General features: G+C 43.7%; 2 protein-coding genes across 2 annotated transcripts in view; both read left to right on the plus strand.

Moving 5' to 3' along the window:
* NTAQ1 (N-terminal glutamine amidase 1) overlaps positions 1-16,752 on the plus strand; it is a 28,172-nt gene extending 11,420 nt beyond the window's left edge. Inside the window, exons 2-6 of the mRNA XM_012451597.2 lie at positions 1,237-1,336; positions 3,363-3,413; positions 10,943-11,091; positions 11,705-11,829; positions 15,988-16,752. Coding sequence (XP_012307020.1) covers positions 1,237-1,336; positions 3,363-3,413; positions 10,943-11,091; positions 11,705-11,829; positions 15,988-16,097 — 535 coding nt within the window. The 3' untranslated portion in view covers positions 16,098-16,752. The remainder of the gene's footprint in view (positions 1-1,236; positions 1,337-3,362; positions 3,414-10,942; positions 11,092-11,704; positions 11,830-15,987) is intronic.
* On the plus strand, positions 4,854-6,318 carry LOC105716793 (transforming protein RhoA). Its single transcript, XM_012451599.2, has one exon. The coding sequence runs from the start codon at positions 5,015-5,017 to the stop codon at positions 5,594-5,596; it is 582 nt and encodes a 193-aa protein (XP_012307022.2). The 5' UTR covers positions 4,854-5,014; the 3' UTR covers positions 5,597-6,318.
* Positions 16,753-16,964: the final 212 nt, after the last annotated feature.

Below are 16,964 nucleotides of genomic sequence, written 5' to 3' on the forward strand. Positions count from 1 at the left end.
GCCAGGCACAGTGGCTCATGCCTGTAATTCCAGTACTTAGGAGGGTCAAGGTAGGAAGACTACTTGAGCCCAGCAGTTCAAGACCAGCCTGGGCAGTGTGGCAAGACCTTGTCTTCACACACAGAAAAAGAATTTTTAAAATTAGCTGGGTGTGGCGGTGTGCATCTGTGGTCTCAGCTACTCGGGAGGCTAAGGCAGGAGGATTGCTTGAGCCTGGGGATTTGAGGCTGCAGTGAGCTGTGACTGCGCCACTGCACTTCAACCTGGGCTACATAGCAAGACCCTCTCTCTAAAAAATAAACTGGGTGTGGTGGCTCACATCTGTAATCCTAGCACTTTGGGAGGCGGAGGCTGAGGTGGGCAGATCACTTGAGGTCAAGAGTTTGAGACCAGCCTGGCTAACATGGTAAAACCCCATTTCTACTAAATATACAGAAGTTAGCTCGGTGTGGTGGTGTGTACCTGTAATTCCAGCTACTCAGGAGGCTGAGGCATGACAATCGCTTGAACCTAAGAAGTGGAGGTTGCAGTGAACTGAGATTGTACCACTGCACTCCATCCTGGGAGATGAAGTGAGACTCTGTCTCCAAAAATAAAAAAAATTATAATAAATAAAAAAATAAAAGTTATATCCCTTCCTTACTAGAGGTGCTTGGGGAATCTCATTCACAGGAATTCCCCCTAAATGGTTCCTGGACATATCACATAATTACTCTTGATTCTTTCCAGCCAGGAGGTTTCCTACCCAAAACATCCATCCTGCCCTGTTTCAAAAGAGAGCAGAGAACCAGTGTTAACTAAAATTTTTTGTGTGTTTACAGTATGATATGATTATGCCCATTTTACAGATGAGAAAAGCAGATTCTTGTAGAGGTCAAGATGGTCAAAGCTTCTTACCTTGTAAGTGGTTGAGTTGGAATTTCAGCTATATCTCAAGTTGCTGGGCCCAAAACTCGTAGAATATTGACATATTTTATTAGTTAAAAAAATGCCTCCAGGTACAAGCATTGCTGGGGGAAGTAATGAGCTCTGTGTGGAGAGGTGTTTACACACAGTCTAGGTTGAATAACAGCTTGTTGGGATGTTTTAGAGGAGATTTAAACGTTAGCGTTGTTGGATGACATGATATTTAAGCTCTTTTCCAACTTTTTGATGTCATCATCAGTATTTTGTTCAAATCTAAAAGACACATAGAGTGTTCTCCCTCATTTTCATTAAACAATTATTTTATTTCAGTGAAGAAAATATTTGGAAGCTCTGTGAATACATCAAAAACCATGACCAGTATCCTTTAGAAGAATGTTATGCTGTCTTCATATCTAATGAGAGGAAGATGGTAAGTTGGTGAATGATTGCAGAAAGAAAATAAGAGATTTAGGATGACATTAGAAGCTAAATAAAAAAAAAAGAAGTTAAATATAGCATGGGTGTAGTACTCTTCTGAAGTATGCTTTATAAAATACAGCAACATTTAAAAGTTTGCTTTTGACTGAGATTTTTTTCCATACAAGGCATGATTGAGTTAGAAGAGTTGAGTCCCTTCTGTTACCCAGGCTGGAGTGCAGTGGTGCAATTCTTGGCTCGTTGCAACCTCCGTCTCCCAGGTTCAAGTGATTCTTCTGCCTCAACCTCCTGAGTAGCTGGGACTACAGGCATGTACCACCATGCCCAGCTAATTTTTGTAATTTTTAGTAGAGATGGGGTTTCACTATGTTGGCCAGGCTGGTCTTGAACTCCTGGCCTCAAGTGATCCTCCCACCTCAGCCTCCCAAAGTGCTGGGAGTATAGGCATGAGCCACCATGCTCAGCCTAGTCTCTTACTTTAGGTAAGGAAATATGTGATGATCTACACAGATTTAAGTCCCTTTTCTTTAGGTATTAATGTAGGCCTGTTTTTTTTTCTTTACTTTTTTGATATGGAGTCTCGCTCTATCACCCGGGCTGGAGTGCAATGGTGCGATCTCAGTTTACTGCAACCTCAGCCTCCCAGGTTCAAGTGATTCTTGTGCCTCAGGCTCCTAAGTAGCTGGGATTACAGGCGCCCACCACCATGCCTGGCTAATTTTTGTATTTTTAGTAGAGACGGCCTTTCTCCATGTTGGCTAGTCTGGTCTCGAACTCCTGACCTCAGGTCATCTGCCTGCCTTAGCCTCCCAAAGTGCTGAGATTACAGGCATGAGACACTGTGCCTGACCATTTTTTTTTTCTTTTTTAAAATTCAAGATGGAAGAGGTGGACTTTTTTTAATTGCTTAGATACACATACTCTCAGTTTTAAAGTAAGAATTTGTCTCTGGAGTTTAAATAGAACTGCAGTCAACTTATATGAAGAATTAGAAAAAGTAAGCCCTTCATATTTTATAAAACACATTTGCAAGCATCATCTCATTTGATCCCAATGGAAGCCCTGTGAAACAGGCAAGGTTTGGACAACTTTCTTCATTTTATAGATGAGGAAATAAAGACTTAGGTTGGCCCTCTGAATAATTAACTGGAAAAGCAACATGTGATACCTTCAGGACTTCTGATTCCTAGTTCAGATCCCTTTTCACTCTCTAAAGAACATCATTCAATAGCTTGTGCTCTTGAGAGCTTTCATTGTTGGGGACACTTAGAAAAATTTAGATTTCTTCCTCTTCATTCATTCTTTCACCTTGATTTTTTGCATGCTTAAAAGTATTTTATTTCTCATGCATGTATTGCTTTAAAGAATTTAGTAGTTGTCAGGTACAGTGATACCTGCTTGTAGTCCCAGCTACTTGTGAGGCAGCTGAGGTGGGCAGATCACTTGAAACCAAGAGTTCAAGGCTGCAGTATACTATGATTGCACCTGTGAGTAGCCACTGCACTCTAGCCGGGGCAACATAGCAAGATCCTGTCTCAGCCAGGTGCAGTGGCTCACGCCTATAATCCTAGCACTTTGGGAGGCCGAGGTGGGTGAATCACTTCAGATCAGGAGTTCGAGACCAACCTGGCCAATATAGTGAAACCCCCTCACGCCTGTAATCCCAGCACTTTGGGAGGCTGAGGTGGGCAGATCACTTGAGATTAGGAGTTTGAGACCAGCCCGGCCAATATGGTGAAACGCTGTGTCTACCAACAAATAAAAACAAAAAATTAGCCAGGTGTGGTGGCACATGCCTGTAATCCCGTCTACTTGGGAAGCTGAGGCAGGAGAATTGCTTGAACCTGGAGGTGGAGGTTGTAGTCAGCCAAGATCATGCCACTGCACTCCAGTGTGGACAACAGAGTGAGACTCTGTATCAAAAAAAAAAAAAAAATCCCGTCTCAAAAAAAAAGGTTAAAGAATTTAGTAGTGGTTTAACTGCGGGTATGGCTTATGAAGTGTATTGTATTTTGTAGATACCTATCTGGAAACAACAGGCGAGACCTGGAGATGGACCTGTGATCTGGGTAAGACAGTTAATACAGAGAGTACTGAGGCATTATGACTTGTATCTTGGTGTTCTGTATGTTTTAGTAAAGCAGAAGTGGCCTATGCAGTAGAGAAAGGCTATGGTCATTATTAATAAATTGATCTTTTGAGAATAGATGTTATTTGGTCTAAGGTGGAAATACTATAGGCATATTTTCTTTTAACTTTTTGTTTTGAAATTATTATAGGAATGATTTTAAATGGTAGATGTATTTGTGATCTCCTAGACTCTTATCCATTTAGCAGAGGAAGGAATTTTGGCAACATGTAGTCTGGCTACACGTTATAATTATCCGGAGACTGTGTTAAAAATGTAGTTTTCGGCTAGGTGTGGTGGCTCACGCCTGTAATCCCAGAACTTTGGGGGACCAAGGTGGATGGATCACTTGAGGCCAGGAGTTTCAGACCAGCCTGACCACCGTGGTGAAACCCCATCTCTAATAAAAATACAAAAATTAGGCCAGACGCAGTGACTGATGCTTGTAATCACAGCACTTTGGGAGGCCGAGGCAGGTGGATCATTTGAGGCTAGGAGTTCGAGACCAGTCTGGCCAACGTGGCAAAACCCCATCTCTACTAAAAAAATACAAAGATTAGCTGAGCGTGTTGGCATGCGCCTGTAGTTCAGTTACTCGGGAGGCTGAGGGAGGAGAATTGCTTGAACCCAGGCGGTGGAGGCTACAATGAGCTGAGATTGTGTCACTGCACTCCAGCCTGGGTGACAGAGAGAGACCCAGTTTCAATAAATAAATGAACAAATAATGTAGTTTTCTGATTTAGTAAATCTAGAGAGGGGTTCAGAAGTTAGTGTTCTTGATGAACTCCCAGATGAACATGACTGGTATTTGAAAAATACAGATCTACTCCCACCCCTTTATGTTTCAGGGAAGAAATAAACACAGAAAAGCAAAGTGAGTAGCTCAGAGTCGCATAGTTGGTCAGTGGCAGAACTGGGTCTCAGGCCTGGATCCTTTCCAGTACAAATCTACATGTCACCTTAACCCATTCTCCTTAAGAATGGAGGCCAGGGTTGGGCATGGTGGCTCACACCTATAATCCCAGAACTTTGGGAGGCTGAGGCAGGCAGATCACCTGAGGTCAGGAGTTCGAGACCAGCCTGGTAAACATGGTAAAACCCTGTCTCTACTAAAAGCTTGTGAGACTGAGTTAGGAGAATTGGTTGAACCTGGGAGGTGGAGGTTGCAGTGAGCTGAGATCGAGCCATTGCACTCCAGCCTGGGCAAAAAGAGCAAAACTCCATCTCAAAAAAAAAAAAAAAAAGGAGTTTTTATGCTAATAAACATGAAAACAAAGTGAAAAACAACACTGATTAAATGTAACAAACTCCTAGTCTCTGGATATGTATTTAAAATTATGTGGCGCACGTCGTTTCCCGCCCTCCCGCTGCCACCCACCCTCGCTCTCTCGCGCTCCACTCCCGCTGCCCGCGGTCCTCGGTCGGTTCCCTCGTTAATCTGCGGTCTCGTCTTAAGCTGCCTGTCTTCGTCTCCGAGCTTGCGACTCGCGGACCGGCGTCCCCGGGCGCAAAGAGGCTGGACTCGGATTCGTTGCCTGAGCAATGGCTGCCATTCGGAAGAAACTGGTGATTGTTGGTGATGGAGCCTGTGGAAAAACATGCTTGCTCATAGTCTTCAGCAAGGACCAGTTCCCAGAGGTGTATGTGCCCACAGTGTTTGAGAACTATGTGGCAGATATCGAGGTGGATGGAAAACAGGTAGAGTTGGCTTTGTGGAACACAGCTGGACAGGAAGATTATGATCGCCTGAGGCCCCTCTCCTACACAGACACCGATGTTATCCTGATGTGTTTTTCCATCGACAGTCCTGATAGTTTAGAAAACATCCCAGAAAAGTGGACCCCGGAAGTCAAGCATTTCTGTCCCAACGTGCCCATCATCCTGGTTGGGAATAAGAAGGATCTTCGGAATGATGAACACACAAGGCGGGAGCTAGCCAAGATGAAGCAGGAACCTGTGAAACCTGAAGAAGGCAGAGATACGGCAAACAGGATTGGCGCTTTTGGGTACATGGAGTGTTCAGCAAAGACCAAAGATGGAGTGAGAGAGGTTTTTAAAATGGCTACGAGAGCTGCTCTGCAAGCTAGACGTGGGAAGAAAAAATCTGGGTGCCTTGTCTTGTGAAACCTTGCTGCAAGCACAGCCCTTATGCGGTTCATTTTGAACAAGTGCTGTTTATTGATCTTAGTGTATGATTACTAGCCTTTTTCATTTATCTATAATTTACCTAAGATTACAAATCAGAAGTCATCTTGCTACCAGTATTTAGAAGCCAACTATGATTATTAATGATGTCCAACCTGTCTGGCCCACCAGGGTCCTTTTGACACTGCTCTAACATCCCTCCTCTGCACTCCCACCTGATACACCAGGCACTAATTCAAGGAATTTCTTAACTTCTTGCTTCTTTCTAGAAAGAGAAACAGTTGGTAACTTTTGTGAATTAGGCTGTAGCTACTTTATAACTAACATGTCCTGCCTATCACCTGTCAGCTGCAAGGTACTCTGGTGAGTCACCACTTCAGGGCTTTACTCGTTAACAGATTTTGTTGGCGTAGCTCTGGGGTGGGCAGTTTTTTGAAAATGGGCTGAACCAGAAAAGCCCAAGTCCATGCAGCTGTGGCAGTTACAGTTCTGAGGTTTCATGTTAGTTACCTTATAGTTACTGTGTAATTAGTGCCACTTAATGTATGTTACCAAAAATAAGTATATCTACCCCAGACTAGATGTAGTAGTTTTTTGTATAATTGGATTTCCTAATACTGATATTTGTCATCCCCAAAGAAAGTGTATTGGTTTTTTAAAAAAGAAAGTGTATTTGGAAATAAAGTCAGATGGAAAATTCATTTTTTAAATTCCCATTTTGTCACTTTTTCTGATAAAAGATGGCCATCTTACCCCTTTTAGGCCCCGTGTATCTCAGTACCCCTATCTGGAGCTGAGCTCAGTAATAAGAATTGGTTTCATTCCTGAGGCAATCAGACACTTTGGAAGGTGGCATAACCTGTCTCACCTGGACTGCAGCGCCTGGCTCTAATTCACAGTGCTCTTTTCTCCTCACTGCATCCAGGTTCCCTCCCAGAGTAGCCACCAGTTCTCATGGGTGGCGCTCAGTCTCTCTTCCCTCCAGCTGACTAAACTTCTTTTCTGTACCAGTTAATTTTTCCAACTACTAATAGAATAAAGGCAGTTTTCTAAAAAAAAAAAAAAAAATTATGTATCATTTGTCTGGGTGCAGTGGCTCACGCCTGTAATCTCAGCACTTTGGGAGGCCGAGGCAGGTGGATCATCTGAGGTCAGGAGTTTGAGACCAGCCTGGGCAACATGGTGAAACCCCATCTCTACTAAAAACACAAAAATTAGCTGGGTGCAGTGGTACGTGCCTGTAATCCCAGCTACTTGGGAGGCTGAGGCAGGAGAATCACTTGAGCCCTAGAGGCAGAGGTTGCAGTGAGCCAAGATTGTGGCCGTTGCACTCCAGCCTGGGCGACAGAGCGAGACTCTGCCTCAAAAAAAAAAAAAAATTAATGTATCATTTGTTGGCTTCATTCATTTATTTAACGTATTTATTGAGTGTGTTTTATATGCCAGGCAAAGAACAGATGAAAAACCCTGGCCTCATAGAGCTGACATTCTCAGTTTTGTTGCCAGCAGGTGATCTGCTGCTCTCACATGAAAACCCAAGCCCCTCAGCTCTGGGGTTAGGAGCATGGGCTCTGGAGTCAGGTGTACTGGGTTTAAGTTCCAGGCCTCTCATTGGTCAGCTGTGGGATCTGGACAGGTTATTGACCCTCTCTCTTCAATGTCTCCCTCTGGTCAGTGGAGTTATGAGGCTTAAATGAGTTAATGCACCAGAAGCCTTTTCCTGGTGTCTGCTACTGGTGCTCAGGAAGTGTTGGCAGTTACTGTTAGCAGTGGTACCTAACCCCTGTTACAGATGGTCCGTGTGCATGAGAAGGCATCCCTGTTGCTGAATAGCTCAGCTGATTCTGAGTCATGGTCTTACTCCCCGTCCTAGGGAAATTTGAAGGGGAAGGACTTGTAGCCATGTCCCCCTTACACATCTCATGGCAGCACAAAGGGGGGAATCCTGTTGCAAGCAGTCTCCCCACCCCCTCTGGCAGATTTCTCTTTGCATCACTGCTGCCTTGTTGTAGGTAGGCCTCACTGAGTAAGTATAGACAGTAGTGAGTAGAAGTGAGTAAAATTCAAGAACACTAAATCCTCAACCACTTTCTAGATGTACTAAATCAGAAAACTATATTTTTAATACAGTCTCTGAATAATTCTAATGTGTAGCCAGACTGCATATTGCTGACATCACTTTGTATGCTAAATGGATAAGAGTCTAGGACATCACAAATGTATCTACCACATTAGTCATTTAAAATCATTCCTGGAATAATTTCAGGCCGGGCGCGGTGGCTCATGCCTGTAATCCCAGCACTTTGGGAGGCTGAGGCAGGCAGGTGGATCGCCTGAGGTCAGGATTTCGAGACCAGCCTGATCAACATGGTGAAACCTCATCTCTATTAAAAATATAAAAATTAGCCAGGCGTGGTGGTAGGCGCTTGTAGTCCCAGCTACTTGAGTACTCAAATAAATATATAAATAAATAAAATTTTAAAAGAAATTATTATAGGAATTTTTTTTTTTTTTGAGCTGGAGTCTCGCTGTATCATCTAGGATGGATTGCAGTGCTGCTGTAATCTCCACCTCCTGGGTTCAAGCAATTCTCCTCCCTCAGCCTCCCAAGTAGCTGGGATTACAGGCATGTGCCACCATGCATGTACAGCTAATTTTTGTATTTTTAGTAGAGGTGGGGTTTTGCCATGTTGGCCAGGCTGATCTCAAACTCCTGACCTCAAGTGATCCATCCGCCTTGGCCTCCCAAAGTGCTGCGATGACAGGTGTAAGCCACTGCGCCTGTCCTCCTATAATAATTTCAAAACAAAAAGTTAAAAGAAAATATGCCTATAGGCCAGGCACAGTGGCATACACCTATAATCCCAGCACTTTGTGAGGCCAAGGCGGGTAGATCACGAGGTCAAGAGATCGAGACCGTCCTGGTCAACATAGTGAAACCCCTTCTCTACTAAAAATACAAAAATTAGCTGGGCATGGTGGCGCACGCCTGTAGTCCCAGCTACTCGGGAGGCTGAGGTAGGAGAATGGCTTGAACCCAGGAGGCGGAGGTTGCGATAAGCCGAGATTGTGCCATTGCACTCCAACCTGGGTAACAGGAGCAAAACTCCATCTCAAAAAAAAAAAAAAAAGAAAATATGACTATAGTACATCTGTCTTAGACCAAATAACATGGAGCAGATGGTGGCATCTGTAGGTCACATGCATATTCCTAGCCCAGTCAGTACTTTCCCAGCAGCTTAAAAAAACTTTGATAGGAGGCTGGGCTTGGTGGCTCGTGCCCGTAATCCCAGCACTTTGGGAGGCAAAGACAGGCAGATCACTTGAGGCCAGGAGTTCGAGACCAGCCTGGTCAACATAGTGAAACCCCATCTCTACTAAAAATACAAACATTAGCTAGGCGTGGTGGCGTGCGCCTGTAATCCCAGCTACTCGGTAGGCTAAGGTGGCAAAATCGCTGGACCTAGGAGGGGAAGGTTGCAGTGGGTCAGGATTGTGCCACTGCACTCCAGCCTGGGTGACAGAGAGAGACTCTGTCTCACATCAACAACAACAAACCTGTAATATGAATTGATGTTAAGAGAGAAACAGAATTTGGGTAGGGCAGAGATTCTGGCAAGAGGTGGGAGAAGATAAAAAATTGATTCATGGGAAGAATGCCTTTAGCTGGAGCTTGTGTGGTAGAAAGAGGTAGAGAAGGTTGCTACAGATAGAGGGGAATGACATGAGCAGACCCAATGGGAGGAGTGGTGGACTGTTTTGGGGGCATGAAGGGTGGGATGCATCTGGGGAAGTCCAGAGACTAGGCATTCATTTTTGATGCTCTTTCTGTTTTGCTAAGATAGACTTAGAGCCAAAGGCAGCACTCAGGCTCTTAAAGGCACAACATCCCTAGTCTTAAGTATTGTTCCTACCTCATAGGGTTTGTATAGGGCTCAAGTAGAGTGATATTTGAGAAAGAAAGTGCCTTTTAAACTCTGAAATATTGTAGAAATATAAGATGGTATTACTAATGTTGCTAGATGGCTTTTATTTCACAGTGCTGTTCTCTGTGAGTGTTTTTCTTTGGAAGAACTCAGAGCACCACATGTGCTCATGTCCCTTCATCATCTCCTTTCAGCCCTTCGCCAGTATGAACATCCACGCTATGACAAAGCTGTGTGGGAGAAGCTGTCTTTTTCTTTCTCCCTTAGTGGCTAGATGAAGGCTTGGCCAACTTCTTTTTTAAAAAAATATTTTTTCCTTTCTTTTAATTGCAAAAGTGGTTCCAAACTAGAAATTAAAGTCCTCCTTCTCCTCTCCAGGCTCACTCCAGAAGCCTCCTTTGTTATTAGTTTGGAAGAGATCCTGGCAGATGTTTTCCTCTGCATTCATATGCATGCAAATGTACTTCTGAATGTGCACATGTGTCTTTATATACATATAGGTGTGTCTTTATATACACATAGCTTTTAACAAATATCAGGGGATGCTGGGCGTGGTGGCTTACACCCGTAATTCCAGTACTTTGGGCGGCTGTGGCGGGCGGATCACCAGAGGCCAGAATTTGGAGACCAGCCTGGCCAACATGGTGAAACCCTGTCTCTACTAAAAATACAAATATTAGCTGGGTGTGGTGGCGGGTGTCTGTAGTCCCAGCTGCTCGGGAGGCTGAGGCAGGAGAATTGCTTGAACCTGGGAGGTGGAGGTTGCAGTGAGCTGAGATGGTGCCACTGCACTCCAGCCTGGGCAGTAAAGCAAAACGCTGTCTCGATAAAAAAAATAGCAGGTGGGGCCGGGCGTGGTGGCTCATGCCTGTAATCTTAGCACTTTGGGAGGCTGAGGCAGGTGGATCACCTGAGGTCAGGAGTTCAAAGACCAGCCTGGCCAACATGGTAAAACCCCATCTCTACTAAAAATACAAAAACTTAGCTGGGCATGGTGGCACGTGCCTGTAGTCCCAGCTACTTGGGAGGCTGAGGCAGGAGAATTGCTTGAATCCAGCAAGCAGAGGTTGCAGTGAGCTGAGATCACGCCATTGCACTCCAGCCTGGGTGACAGAGTGAGACTCCGTCTCAAATGTATATAGGTATCTAGAGGTAAAATTGCAGGGTCAGAGGGTGTGCATTTAATGTCTATGAACATTTCCATTATTATTTAACCATTTCCCTGTCTGTGGACATTTAGTCTGTTTTCAGGGTACTGTGTTTGCTTTATTTTATTTTACTATTATAAGGAGGGCTGTAGCAGTCTTGTATTCATTTTAGTGATAATGCATGTGCATGAATACTGGGATTTCATCATCATGAAGTAACCTGGGTTAACTTCAGCAACTTTTACTTCTAGGATTACCATGTCATTTTGCTTCATGTTTCAAGTGGAGGACAGAGCTTCATTTATGACCTCGATACTGTCTTGCCGTTTCCCTGCCCCTTTGACACTTATGTAGAAGATGCCTTTAAGTCTGATGAAGACATTCATCCACAGTTTAGGAGGTGAGGACATTCAGCATGGATTTACTTATTTTCTGAAGTAAGACCTTGACAATTCCACAGAGGTTCTTTTTTTTGGGCAATTGTTTTGTAAAAATCACTTGTCTAGCATCACCATTGAGTTGGTATTTAAGAATGATGTGCTTTCAACACAGAAGATTCAAAACGTTTTAAAGCTTTGAAAGTTATCCATTGTATAAAAGGTTGACATTCTTTTAAACGTTTGTGTGATGAGATCTCAAACATTTAATTTCAAGCAGGTTGGGGATTTTTCTTATACTTTTTTTGTTTGGGGTTTGGGGGGGATACTCATGCTGTCACCATTGAGAGGGCTGTGATGGCAGCAACAGAAAATCATGCCCCTTGCCCTTGATACACAAATCAAGTAAATCAAGGCAAGCAGATATATTTTTGTGCCTTTGCCTTTCTGTTTCAGGTTTTAGTTGATCATTTCCTGTGCTTCTCTAGTAGGTGGTAAAGTAGTCTATGTTATTAACCATACAGAAATGCATGAGTAGTTTTGTACATGTCATAGGAAATGAGTCCATATAAAAATTGAGTTAGAATTTAAAACATGACACCTCCCTAATGTGAGTGTATATTGATTTTTCTGCAGGAAATTTAGAGTGATCCGTGCAGATTCATATTTGAAGAACTTTGCTTCTGACCGATCTCACATGAAAGATTCCAGTGGGAATTGGAGAGAGCCTCCTCCACCATATCCCTGCATTGAGACTGGAGGTGAGCCAGGATGCCTTCTCAGAGGAGGGTTCTGATCGATCACGTACACATTAGCATTTTTCCTTAATGGAGAACAAAAGTCAGGTCATTCTTTGAATAAAACTCCATGAATAATAAGGAGGTAATAGGGAATACTGCTTCGGTGTGTGTATTAGATTCAGAAATAGGCCAGGCATGGTGGCTCACACCTGTAATCCCAGCACTTTGGGAGGCCGAGGCGGGTGGATCACCTGAGGTCAGGAGTTTGAGACCAGTCCAACCAATATGGTGAAACCCCGTCTCTAAAAAAAATGAAATCGAGGTACTGAGAATAGGACTAGAAGGCTTAAGAATTCATGGAAGAGGAAGGGTTTTTTTTTTTTTGAAACGGAGTTTTGCTCTTGTTGCCCAGGCTGGGGTGCAATGGCACAATCTTGGCTCACTGCAATCTGTGCCTCCCGGGTTCAAGCGATTCTTCTGCCTCAGCCTCCTGAGTAGCTGGGATTACAGGCATGCACCGACCGTCATGCCCGGCTAATTTTGCATTTTTAGTAGAGACGGAGTTTCTCCATGTTGGTCAGGCTGGTCTTAAATTCCTGACCTCAGGTGATCCACCCACCTCAGCCTCCCGACGTGCTGGGATTACAGGCAGGAGCCACTGCGCCTGACCAGGCAGAGTGTTAAGGATCAAAACCAGGGCACCTGGAAACTGCTGGGGCACTGGACATCAGGAGACTCGCACGCTTGTGTCATTTAACAGTAGGAGTAGTAGCACCTTGCCATGTAGGGTTTCATGCTCTGGTGAAAGAAATCCTCATTGCATCCTTATGATGTGTGAAATGTCATTTCTTTGGCTATATAATCAAATCTGCGTTAGACAGAGGTGAGCGTAGCTGGTTTTATTGTACCACTTGTCTCATTTTCCTGACGTTTAAGAAGATAAAGGGTTCTTCACCCTATTACTATTGTTTGGCATTCATATGAGTTTGAAGCATTATTTACATTTGTAAGTAATTCACAACATTCCCACTTAGGGGTGAGATCATCCCAATACATGGATAATACAGTCTGTGTGAAAGTGCTCTGTGAGCTCTGTAACATGTCAGAAAAATAGACAGTAGTGTTCATATTTCAACAAGAGTCTGGGTACGGTGGCTCATGCCTGTAATCCCAGCGCTTTGGGAGGCTGAGGCAGGTGGATCACCTGAGGCTAGGAGTTTGAGACTAGCCTGACCAACATAGTGAAACCCCATCTCTACTAAAAATACAAAAATTAGCCAGGTGTGGTGGTGTATGCCTGTAGTCCCAGCTACTTGGGAGGCTGAGAAGGAGACTCACTTAAACCTGGGAAGTGGAGGTTGCAGTGAGCTTAGATCACACCACTGCACTCCAGCCGGAGTGACAAGAGTAAGACTTTGTCTTAAAAAAAAAAAAAACTTTAACAAGGAAGAAAGTAAAAAATACATTTGGCATATTTAAGGGGACTGAACACTAAGTGAGGGTTCAAACTCTGATTTTTGAGGCTCCCTATGAAAAGCTCTCGTAATTTAAAAAATTTATATTGGAATTTCTTCTCGGTACACAAAGCTGCTTTCTGGCCTTAGCGTGAGAACTGGGGAAGCTCCTTGGTTAGGAGAGGGCTTGAGGGGTCTACCTTAGCGCCTCCGGCAACCTGCTCTACAGGGCCTGGTCTGGGCACCGTGTGCCTTCAGCAGCTACCCGTTTACCCTCAGGATGTGAGCATCTAAGGCAGATCCTAGTGCATAGTAGACATTTAGTGAATTCCTTGTCAGCCCTGGTCCGACTGGGGCAATTCCTTTGGTTTTAATGATTACTACTCCTTGGATGCTATTTTGTGCTGAACTTTTGCCAGCCCATTACTGTATGTGCTGTCAAGGCGAGCATTGCTGGCCCAATTACTTTTCTTTCTTTTTTTGAAACTCTGTTGCTCAGGCTGGAGTGCAGTGGCATGATCTCAGCTCACTGCAGCCTCCACCTCCCCAGTTCAAGTGATTTTTGTGCCTCAGCCTCCCGAGTAGCTGGGATTACAGGCATGCAGCACCACACCTGGCTAATTTTTATATTTTTAGTAGAGATGAGGTTTTTCCATGTGGGCCAGGCTGGTCTTGAATTCCTGGCCTCAGGTGATCCTTCCGCCTTGGCCTCCCAAAGTGCTGGGATTACAGGGGTGAGCCACTGTGCCAGGCCCATATTAGTTTAATTTTCACCACAACTCAATGAGGCAGGTTGTATTTTTCTCATGTGATAGATGAATAAAATGAAGTGCAGGAAGGTTAAGATGTTTGCCTAATGGTGTACAGCTAGGAAGCCGCTGAGGGATTTGTCTTTTTTTTTGAGACGGAGTCTTGCTGTGTCGCCAGGCTCGAGTGCAGTGGCACGATCTTAGCTCACTGCAACCTCCCACTCTCTGGTTCAGGCAATTCTCCTGCCTCAGCCTACCGAGTAGCTGGGATTATAGGCAGCTGCCACCACACCCGGCTAATTTTTGTATTTTTAGTAGAGGCGGGGTTTCACCATGTTGGCCAGGCTGGTCTCAATCTCCTGACCTCGTGATCTGCCAGCCTCAGCCTCCAAAGTGCTGGGATTACAGGCATGAGCCATGATGTCCAGCCTCGAGGAGGGAGTTCTTACAGGAGGAGTCTTTTTGGCCTCATCTGTAGTTAGTTTATCAGGAGCCTCCTGCACTTGCAATTGAACCTAGAGGGACTCTACTCTGAAGCATGGGGTAAACATATTGGTTTCCCATGTAATAATTTAATCAAATTGTAATATTCTCTTATATGGTAAATTCGTTACTTCAAACGCTGTATTTATTGAAGGAATGTATTTAGAAGTTAGGGTAACTGTGAATTACTTGTGGTGAATGAGTAGCATTTTATTAAAAAAATAAGGAATTTAAAAAACAAACAAAAAATGACTCAAGAAAACAGACTTTAGGCTGGGCATGGTGGCTCACGCCTGTAATCCCAGCATTTTGGGAGACTGAGGTGGGTGATCAACTGAGGACAGTTTAAGACCAGCCTGGCCAACATGGTGAAACCCCATCTCTACAAAAAATACAAAAAATTAGCTGGGCGTGATGGCACGCACCTGTTAGTCCCAGCTACTTGGGAGGCTAAGGCAGGAGAATCACCTGATCTCGGGAGGCAGAGGTTGCAGTGAGCCGAGATTGTGCCACTGCACTCCAGCCTGGGCAACAGAGCAAGACTCCATCTCAAACAACAACAATAACAACAACAACAAACAAAAATTAGCCAGGTGTGGTGGTGCATGCCTGTAATCCCAGCTACCCAGGTGACTGAGGCAGGAGAATCACTTGAATCTGGAAGGTGGAGATTGCAGTGAGCTGTCTCAAAAAAAAGAAGACAAAATTTAAATTAATGCATGTTTTAGATACATGCATTAATATAGCAGCCTTTGGGTTTAGTTATGGAATTGACTTTTTTTTTTTAAGATAGGGACTGAGTATATTGCGTAGGTTGGTCTTGAACTCCTAGCCTCAAGCAGTCCTCCTACCTTGGCCTCCCAAAATACTGAGATTATAGGCATGAGCCACCATGCTGGCCAGGATTAACTCTTCTTTTTTTTTTTTTTTTTTTTTTTTTGAGACGGAGTCTCACTCTCTTGCCCAGGCTGGGTACAGTGTGAGCCACCATGCCCAGCCTTTCATTGAGGGCTGACTTAGCCCCCCTACTCTGACATGACCCTTCTGAGGACGCTACTGAATGCTGCATGTTACAGGTTCTCTCCATTCTGACTGGTGGTGACATGAATTATTTCTAGCCCAGTGGAAGTTCTGGGTATTATTAGATCTACTCCTTCTTGGGGATTTTTTTCCCCTGGCCTCTTGAAGTTTCATTCCATAGAAGAGAAGATCAGTACTTAGAGACTCAGGGGGACCCCTCTGCTGATCTCTGGAGCTCTCACTCTCTGTGTAGTTCCCTCTTCTCTGATATACAGTTTCTCTCAATTTGTGTGTGTGTGTTTTGTCACGATTGGATTGAAGTTATACATTTGAGGCAAGAAAACCGCAGAAGTGACATTGAGCCCTTATCCTTTTGGATAATTTTACCTACTTTTGGTCTTCTGCGTTGTTTTATTGCTGTTAAACTAAAAATTGTGTTTTCAGTGGACATCTTTTTTCATGTATTTTTCTAGATTCCAAAATGAACCTGAATGATTTTATCAGTATGGATCCCGAGGTAGGATGGGGCACTGTCTACACACTTTCTGAATTTACACATTGGTTTGGAAGTAAAAACTGCTGAAGTTGGCCTCAAGATGTGGAACTGTGGAGAAATTCTAGGACATGAACATGATATTCCTCCATGAAGGACAGCAAATACTAGGATAGCGTTGGCTTGGAATTATGTCTTTCTCTTCTAATTCGATTGAGTGGAAACCTGAGTGAATACAAATATAAATGAACAACATAAAAACTTTTGTTTTGACGTATTAAATTGAAACTTGTTATAGTGTGTACTTGCTAAGATGTTCCTGTGGCTTATTTGTTAAAACATGCGGACTTAAGCCAGTGATCATTTTTGTTCAGATAAAGGTGTGGAGGTTGAGCCAGCCCCTCATATCTGTCTGGATGTTTTGTGTCTCTCCAACTACATTGTAAGCTCCTTGAGGGCAGACCCATGGTCCATTGCTCTGTGAATCTCAAATGACCATAAAAGGTGCCCATAAAATGTTTTCTTTTCTTTTTTTTTTTTTTTTTAGGGAGACTCACAGACTAAAAATGTTTTCTTGAACATTTGAATGTGCTGTTTGGAAAGGGGTAATATTGTGAGCTGAATCAGCAATAAGTATTAGTCATTTTGGACTATGGTATTGTTAAAAAGAGGGCAGCCCTCTCAGACTTGAGTGCTATTTGGCTTATTTATTTATGGCTTTAAATAAAATTGATTTAACACTGGTTTTGTTTTGAAGATTTTTGTGTCACCCTTGATGATCTGAAATACCTAAAAATGCCTCAATTGTAGATGAGAACCAGGGCTTTAAAATATATTTATCACATGTGCCTTCCTGAAGACATCTTGGTCATTTGGCTTTAATCATATTCCAGATAAAAGATATTTGGCATTATACTGGTGTATAGTACCAGCTCTCATGTTTTCATGATTCTGCTT

This window comes from Aotus nancymaae, unplaced genomic scaffold (assembly GCF_030222135.1).
Source record: "Aotus nancymaae isolate 86718 unplaced genomic scaffold, 86718_ANA_hifiasm-v0.15.2.pri h1tg000036l, whole genome shotgun sequence".
NCBI classification, from domain to species: domain Eukaryota; kingdom Metazoa; phylum Chordata; class Mammalia; order Primates; family Aotidae; genus Aotus; species Aotus nancymaae.

Excerpts from the sequence above, each read along its gene's own strand:
- LOC105716793 (XM_012451599.2), top strand. The coding sequence starts at position 5,015 with ATGGCTGCCATTCGGAAGAAACTGGTGATTGTTGGTGATGGAGCCTGT.